At 38.2% G+C, this 9116-nt stretch overlaps 1 protein-coding gene across 2 annotated transcripts in view; it reads right to left on the reverse strand.

Moving 5' to 3' along the window:
* PRR16 (proline rich 16) overlaps positions 1-8420 on the reverse strand; it is a 53516-nt gene extending 45096 nt beyond the window's left edge. Inside the window, exon 1 of one of the 2 annotated variants that reach the window (XR_004254383.1) lies at positions 7549-8420. Coding sequence is in view for 1 of the 2 variants with exons in the window: in XM_032206756.1 (XP_032062647.1) it covers positions 7683-8375 (693 nt within the window). In the remaining variant the exon portion in view is untranslated. The remainder of the gene's footprint in view (positions 1-7548) is intronic. The other variant, XM_032206756.1, reaches the window with a different exon arrangement.
* Positions 8421-9116: the final 696 nt, after the last annotated feature.

Consider the following 9116-nt stretch of genomic DNA (forward strand, 5'->3'; position numbering starts at 1 on the left):
TCATTATCTCCTTATATTTGATTTGAAAATATTTGAAAATCTAATATTTACCAATTTAGATGTCACTTGGAGAGTTTTTTTTTCTTATAAAGTAGGATGAAACTAGAATGTACTTACAGTGTGCAAGTGTACAAAAAAAACTTTTTTATGTAGTAACAGAAGATTCTGCAACCTTTTTTTATTCCATTTTTTTTTCTTCTTTTTACAAAGAATGTGCAAAGACAAATAGGTTTGCTTCAGAAGTGAACATACATTGTTGTCAGTTTTAGTTGTTCTCAATGACCACTGAACACAGTGTTTTGTCTCATGTGTGTCAGAGGCCCAAAATTAACTTTACAAATTTGAATTACATAATCATGTTGTAACCTGGTGGTCTTCTATGGTAGGCTTACAGTATTAATAGATAGGGGGAGAACAACCAACATCATCTACCTGGTCTTGTGCATTTGACACTATCCCACATTATATCCTTGTCTTTAAATTAGAGAGACATGGATTTGAAGGATGGACCTCTCAGTGGGTAAGAAATTGGGTGGTTGCACTCAAAGAGTTGTGGTCAATGTCCAGGTGCAGATCAGTAATGAATGGTGTTCCTTGGTGGTCAGTATCGGGACCAGAGCTATTTAACTTCCTTGTCAGTGACATGGATAGTGGAACTGAGTGCACCCTCAGCAAGGTTGCCGATGACACCAAGATATGTGGTACAGTCAATGCACTGGAGGGAAGGGATGCCATTCAGAGGGGCCTTAACAGGCTGGAAAGGTGGGCCTGTGCAAATCTCATGAGGTTCAACAAGGCCAAGCACCTTACACCTGGACTGGGGCAATCCCAAGCACAAATACAGGCTGGATGGATTGAGAGCAGCTCTGAGGAGGGTTATTGGTTGATGAGAAGCTCAACATGAGCCATCAATGTGCACTTGCAGCCCAGAAAGCCAACCATATCCTGTGCTGCACCAAAAGCAGGGTGAGGGAGGGGATTCTCCACATTTATTCTTCTCTTGTGAGACCCCACCTGGAGAACTGTATTCAGCTCTGGGGACCCCAGCACAAGAAAGATGTCCAGCTATTAGAACGAGCCCAAAGGAGGGCCACAAAGATGATCAGAGGGATAGAGCACCTCTCCTATGAAGACAGGCTGAGGGAGTAAGGGTTGTTCAGCCTGGAAAAGAGAAGGCTCTGGGGAGACCTCATAGCAGCCTACCAGTACCTACAGAGGTCCAACAGGAAAGTTGGAGAGGGACACTTTGTCAAGGAGTCCAGTGATAGGAGAAAAAGCAATGGCTTTAAACGAAAAAAGGCTAGATTTAGATTAGATATTGAGAAGAAATTCTTTACTCAAAAGGTTTAGAGGCACTGGAATAGGTTGCCCAGAGAAGCTGTGGACGCCTTATCCATGAAAGTGTTCAATGTCAGGCTGGATGGGGGTTTGGGCAAACTGGTCTAGTCAGACATGTCCCTGCCCATGGCAGAGGAGTTGGAACTAGATGGTCTTTATGGTCCCTTCCAATCATATTCTATGATTTTGTGGTTCTAAATTGTGAAACCAAGGGAAAACAATCATCCATTACAATTACAGCATATGATAGTTACTCCTTGGTGACAGAAAACAATGTAATTTGGCATTCCTTTATATATTCATACACTGTACCTACAAAAATAAAATAGAGCTAAAAATAAAAATTTTATATTAATAGAGATTTATAAATATATTATCATCACAATGACATTTATAAAGAAGATACTACCATCAAAAGGAGACTAACATGAGTTAATAACTCATACATGGCAACACTGAACTGGAAAGGAAATAAACACTTCTATGAAAAGCTCTGTCACTGACTGACTTTATTCTTGCTCTCTCATGATTAAAATGATTCAAGTTTCAGTTTCAAGCAATTGTAATAACCCCACTTAAAGACAAACTTTGGGATTGGTTTAGTCAGAATCATGGAGACAATGCTGAAGAATTTACTTAAACATATTTTCTCAAAGTTCTTTTTTCATATATTTTTTTTCCTTCATATGTAAATGACATTTTTCCTTTTATTGCTTGCAAGACTGTAAAAGAGGTCAGTCAAAAAAATCAGGCAAACAGCATCAAGGGACAGATCTGAGATAAGAAAAATCTTATAAAAATATAATTTCATATTATGAACATAATTTACAGCCAACTGTGAAATAGATTGTGCTCTGTTCCTTCAAGAGTCTTAGCACATAAATATTACAGGATAAAATAAAAAAAATCTCTTTCTCTACAGAGGAGAAGAGACAGCAATTTCTGGAGTCCCCGTACTGCAAGCTCCTCTCATTATTTTCCCAAGTGAAGCAGCAAAATGGGCCTGATCTTGCTCATTGTTTATAACACTGATGTTGACAGGCTGTTGGGTGCAGTTCATGTTGTATTTTTTAGTGGGCCAGACCTGACTTATTTCCACATCTTGCTACCTAAATATATATATTTATATATATACATGCATATAATAAAAAAAAAAAAAAAAAAAATCACACCACAAAAGATGCATAGTTATGCAAAAGAAAAACAGCCCTGCAAAAAATGAAAGGTTCTAGTTCCACTTGGCCATGCCTGCATATGAGACTCTTGCCTTATAACCTGACATAAAAATGGTCATCTCAGCAGTAAGAAAACTGACTTAAAATTTCCAAAGATGAAACACATAGCAAGCCAGGCACAGCCACGGCTTCACCTTCTTATGCTGCTGGAATAATGCAGCTTAGCTGACAGGCACTGCTACTTCTTAACCAAACCTCCCATGCCACATAGCACCAGGACTTTGCCATTCATGAACAAATGTGAAAACACAGAGATCAGCAGCAGATTTGCAGAGATTGACATGAGCATGGGCCACCCTCCTGCAGCAAGATACATAGTCAAGCCCATTTATCCCAGCTGCACCTGTGTCAACTAATGAGAGCTCTTTGACATCCAATGATGCCAGACATCAAACAATGCCAGATGTCAAATTGTTGATGATCAGGAATGTCAGTAACTTGCACATGTTTCCCAGAGGTATCCCAAGATGGACTACCACACTTTGTCAAAATTACATATGGGGGAAAAACTTGCTCTCCACTTTTGGGCTCCTTTCCACCACAAAACAACCCAGTGAGATAAAAACCCTGCTATTTTTTTTTTTTCCCCATTAAAAGAACAAACAAGCAAACAGAAACTGAACAAAATAAACCATTACCCCACAACTGTTCCCCAGCAAAGACAAGGCTGAACTGCGGCTTGCACGCAGTGCGCTGCTGCAAGCTGAGCCAGCAGCACCAGCACTGCTGCTGCCACTGCAGCTGTGAGCAGCATGGTCTGTGCCAACACAGTCTGAATCGCTAGGATGATTTTACTGTGTGCTATATGCCACACACTGACCTACAATGTACTACACAGAAGGCACCAAGTATTTTTCAGAGCCAAGTGTTCTAAACACTGTGCGTACCACTGCTGACCATTGCACTTCTTCCACTGCATGCCTTTGTGCCTGTCTCACTTTTCCAATCTTACATCATTCTAAACAAGATGATTTTATTACTAGTTTGAAACACAACTGTAAACTTGATCAATGTTTTAGCAGTGGATAAGTATTTTTCATACATACGTACACCCACCCCTTGAAAAAGCGTGGGGTGGGTGTACGTATACACAGCATATACGCAAGAATGCTGCCTCTGTAAATATATGCCCAATACTCAAGGACTAACTTAAGAATACATCAGCAGAGAGAGGTAGCAATCATAGCATGACTTTATCTCCACATGTAAATTCACCATTCGCAGTTTCACTGAAAGGAAAGCCATAATTAGAACATGGAAATATGGAGATATGGGCAGGTCCAGACAGCTTGCACAGCTCCCTCTGGTAATTAATGAATTCGCACTATACTCACTTCAAAACTAATAATCAAGTTATCTTTAAGAAGTTAACAAAAGCTGTATTCTACACTACCTACTGCATATAAAATTTTAAATAAAATATTGACATCATCATAAAAAAAGGAGGCTGAAGATTTGAAATCTGCTTCTGTGATCAATGAAAGCTGTGTTGAAAGGAGTAACAACTCAGGAAGACAAGAGAGAAGGAAGAACAGTGATTTTTATGAAGTGATAAAAAGATCAGCAATCTTTTTGAAGAGTCCTACCATAGATCCTTAAGATGGATTGTTACTCAATTTTGCAGTCCTGGTGTTCCTTTCTTACTAAGCACTCATATGCTAGCTGCTTTTTAATCACTGCCATTATTACAAAATAAGACATTTACACTGTTTGTTTCCATCCTCCTAAGCTTGCCACATTCATTAAATTGATAGAAAATACTTTGTCTTTCTATTTACCTCTGAGATGTCCAGATCCGGACAATTCAAACTTTAAAATAATATTGGGGAATCAAAGCTGAGCAGCACTCTGAAATTATGGTAAATATTGCATTAAAGCTCTGAATACTGTTAATGGCCTTTCAGTTCTTCAGTATATAATACGTAAAGTTCAGTACAGAAATACAGCATATTAACATCTGTGCAGAACATTAAATACAATCTCAATGAAATTATACTTAAGTTTCAAGGGCACTGCTGTCTGATTCTGGTTAGATTATTGCGTTCTGCTCAGGAGTGAAACATCCTATGTTACAGGTGTTCAGAAATGCTTCACAGAGATTACATTCCTAATTTAAATGTAAAAATCACCGTTGGTTGAATGTAGTATTGCATTCTTTCTTATGCCATTTTAATTAATTTTCTAGACAGTACTGCAAAGCTCAAAGTTAATTGTTTCAAATGCCTTTCAAGCATACCTGTTTTAAACTGGATTTTATTCTGCCATGTTAATACTGTGAAGCTATTCTACTGATAAAACTACCTCCCAGTATGACACACAGGTCACGGAGGTTCTCATTAAAACAGAAGAATTGGTTCATCTCTGGTAGCATGATGAACAGAAAACCTGGAACACTTTGGTTCATTAAAGATAGCCTGGATTAGCAAACCACCTGGAAAAAAAAAAAAAAAAAAAAAAAAAAAAAAAAAAAAAAGCTTCACACTTCTAAGTTGTTATTTTTGTTTCTTTGTTTTGTTGTTGTTTTGTTTTGTTTATGGCCAAAAGCAGCATTACATTTGAAAAGGTGCATACTTGGCACAGTACTTTTCCACCCATCAAAATGCATAAATCATTTTTTCCACAGTTTGTGAAATGGTATTAAAGTGGCATGGTGAAATAGACAAGAAAACATTCTGAAAGAGGAGAGCAAGTGAGAGATGGAACATGTAGGAGAACAAAACTGAACATGAAATACCTAGGTTTAATTAGCAGAATACAAAAGCCAATCCTGAGTTAGCTGCCACTTTCCAGAGCTGAGAACTATAAACAAAACATTGCAATGAAACTGTAACTTGGATGCATATCAAAGCATATCCACAGAGTACAGTATCTTAATTTGGAGATACTAATACATTCATGAGTTTCCGACAAGCCCAGGACAGAACACAGAGGAGAAATTCTGTGCACTGCTATCACAGATTAGTTTATATTGTAAAACACTGAGCCAAGTGAGGTAAGATACATGCAGCGTACCCTCTCGCTTACAATTATTCACTGTTATTTTCCTAAATTTAAGATGACAGAGAAATATTTTATATTATATATGGAAGGTTTGACTTGCATTATCCAACAATTTCTTGTACACAACAGCTCTTTTAAGAAGGAAAAAAATATTAAACCATTTAAAAGGATTGATATATGTTCCCCGCTGATAAAATCATCATGATGGTCAGTTTTGTCAGATATATGTTCCCATCATGATAAAATCATCATGATGGTCAGTTTTCTCGAAAAACCAAAGCTATACAATACAGATATGTAGATACATCCCCACACTGTTTCAATGAATTTAGAAGAAATTTTCCGTGTAAAAGGCAGGGCATGAGCTTAATCCATGCAACAGAAGCTTAACTCAGGCAGCACAGATCTCGTGCATACATAGAACAACTTACTGCCTTCTCCTACAGGTGCTAAGACTTCACTTGGCAATAACCCCCATAAAATTAAATGTAGTCAAACAATGCAAAACTTGCGGTGCATCATGAAAAGCATGTGGGGAGCACTTAGGGAAAGCATGAATATTTGCACAATATATAATCTTTGCTCACTGTAGAAGTTTTCAAAGGTAATTATCTGTTAAAATTTTTGTTATGATTATTATTATTTTGGTTTAAATACTCTAAATGTGCTACAGTGTGTATATAGGGAAACTGCATGTACAGCTTGATGATTTTTTTTTTTCCAGTTAAATTCCTATTACTGCATTTAAGTGGAAATTCAGATTTAAAAAATCTGTTTTCTGTCATAATACCCTAGAGAAGCCAACCTGGATCAAACCATAGAGTGTGTTTTACATTTCAACTGAAAATAATATTAATAAATAAATAAAAAAAATAAAAATAAAAAAATAAATAAATAACACTGCTTTTATATAGCATCTGCTGTTGGGCCATTTGAGATCCTAATTAGGCACAACTTTGTAAATAACAGACTCATCATCATATTTTCTTCACTGATTGGATGGGTTTTAACTTTAGGTACCAACAATTCTCTCTGTGAGAATAAAAGAAGGTTCTTTCAAAATATAATTAAAAACACTGAGGACTTTTTTCATCTAGTAAGAATATTAATTGGGTTCACCATCAAAATGTGATAACATGAACAATATCTTGTTTTGCATGTTAATGCTTCATAATTGCACAGAGCTTTTCAACTCCAAAATTCTTTACAAGAATTAAGTGGATGTCCCTGGAGGCCTTAGGCAAAACTTTCTTTGCCTTCAAAAATAGATTTGCACCAGACAAAAAGCTTTGTAAAAAATGCAGGAGTGTGCTGTGTTGCTTTAATCTACAGTGGACATACATGTAAGTGAGATAAAATATTACCACCAGTCTTCATGTGGAAGTAGTGGAAATAGAGGGGAACTGAATGAGACAGTCCCTGCTCCCATAAAAGCTCTGTCCTTGGTTACAGCACATTGAACAAGTGAGAAATAAAATGTGAGATAACTTCCAAAGAAATGTCAACATACCTTTCAATTACTTCTTCACTCCCCTACCAAAGATCAAGCTGCATGTAAGTCTGATGATTGCCTACTATTGCACAGCTCCACACACAATGCCTTTGCTCAAGCGATCAGGTAGAGAGAAATGCTTTTGCTAGAATTCAGTCAAAAGTCATTATCCAGCACTCCACTTTGTTTTATCAAAATAACATTTTAAAACATAGTAGCTAGAAACAGAAAGTTTCCCCAAACCCAGAAGTTATTCCACTTATTTATTCCACTAAGTCCAGTGAAAATCTATCACAAATCACCACTCCGTATTTTCAAACTGAACTTTCTTTTCAGTTTTTTAAACCATGCCACAGATATGAAACTGCAATAGAAGTTTACAACCCATGCACTGAATCCTGTGCATTTTTCAGTACCCTTTGCCATAATGATATTTTACAGTGACTACAAGTAAAATCAAGAAGCACTCCTCTCAGTACTTACCATGTGATTTTTATGCCACTTCACTGGACACAGGGAGTAATACATAGGGTCTTTTTATTGCTCAAGTAGAAAGTGCTCATTACCTATTTATTTTTATATATAGGAAAAAACAAAGTTTTTTCAAGTGGCATACATCACACTGTTGTAGTGGTTGATTTTCTCAAGATGGTCTTCTGGGGTTTTGGCGCAGTTTGTGGAGGCACAGTCGTGGGTCTTGGAGGAGGAAAGCTATTACTGGAACTTATCCCCAACCCTCCATTTTCTAAGGGAAATGGAGGCAGTGGAGGCGGTGGAGGTGGCAGAGGAGGACACTGATGCGGCAGCTTTCCCACAAGATGGGCAGGCTCACTGTGCAAGTGCACCTCCCTGTTTTTAATGTTATACCGAACATCACAGTCTGGGCAATAACCGTGGTACTGCACTTTTTCATTAAATCGCACCCGTTCCCTTGCTCCTGGCTGAGGACACCGCTCTTTCTCAGGTCTATGCATTAGAGGCTGCATTGCAACTTTGTCCAAATTACTGTTCGGTATATAGCATGTATCTCCATTTGGGATGCGGTTGGGCCCATTTCTCAGCAGGGTACCATTAGTCTTGACAGGGTTGGTCGAAGGAGGCAGCCTTGAAGGCTCGTCACACTTGACAGGCGTCAGTCGTGGTGGAGGTGGGGGAGGATTTGGCTTCCGCAGCACGGTGAGGATAGCAGAGGGGTGCGCAGGGGGCTTGATGAGCGGAGCACTGCCCCGCACCTTGACCTTCTCCAAGCTGGAAGCTGTTGTGCTGCTGGAGCTGCTGTTAAGTGTGTCTGTTTTGGAGCTGTCCGTCATCTCATCCTCCAGCTGCAGGTCAGATGTCAGCGTGTCGATCTGGTCAACCACCTGCACAATGGCCAGAGAGAACACAGTGAGAAAAGCTTGTCCCTGCAAAGGCACAGAACAGAAGCACCCTCTGCAAACAGTTTTTTCCTTCCCGGATCTGAAGTACACAATTTTTTAAACCACTTTTATTATTATTATTATTACTTTGCCAACTTAACAATGGGATGGGTAGTTGGCTAGCTCAACAAGTGAATACAGAAGAAATGCAACTTGAACCACTCCGGAATGAAATTCCATTTCTTTCCCTCTAGGGTTTACTTGGCAATATCATTGTACATGAACAGTAATCCTTCAGTAATATGTTTTGCCTTCCAGTGCAGGAGGAGACTGAATTATTTAACTTTAGCTTATATGTGACAGTTTCTGAATCTAAATCTGCTGCAGAGTATATTTCAGCTCTGATCTTTCACACAATCTAGATTTGCATACACGTCACTGTATCAGTGGTATTACACACCTACAATCTTAAGTTTGGTACACACTTTGCTGTCTATTTTTTAACATAATTAAAGTAATGAGGAGCATCTACCCTCCTGTTTCAGACTGCCTTATCTGCTGTTATGAATTTTCCTTAAGGTTGTTATCCTCTGAAGTAATCATGAAATAGCACTTGCTGCAGAGAAAAGGAAAAATAGCTTTATTTTTGAAGTTATAACCATTCGTTCACTTATGTATTTTACTTAATGATCT

Source organism: Aythya fuligula, chromosome Z, assembly GCF_009819795.1.
Source record: "Aythya fuligula isolate bAytFul2 chromosome Z, bAytFul2.pri, whole genome shotgun sequence".
NCBI classification, from domain to species: Eukaryota; Metazoa; Chordata; class Aves; order Anseriformes; family Anatidae; genus Aythya; species Aythya fuligula.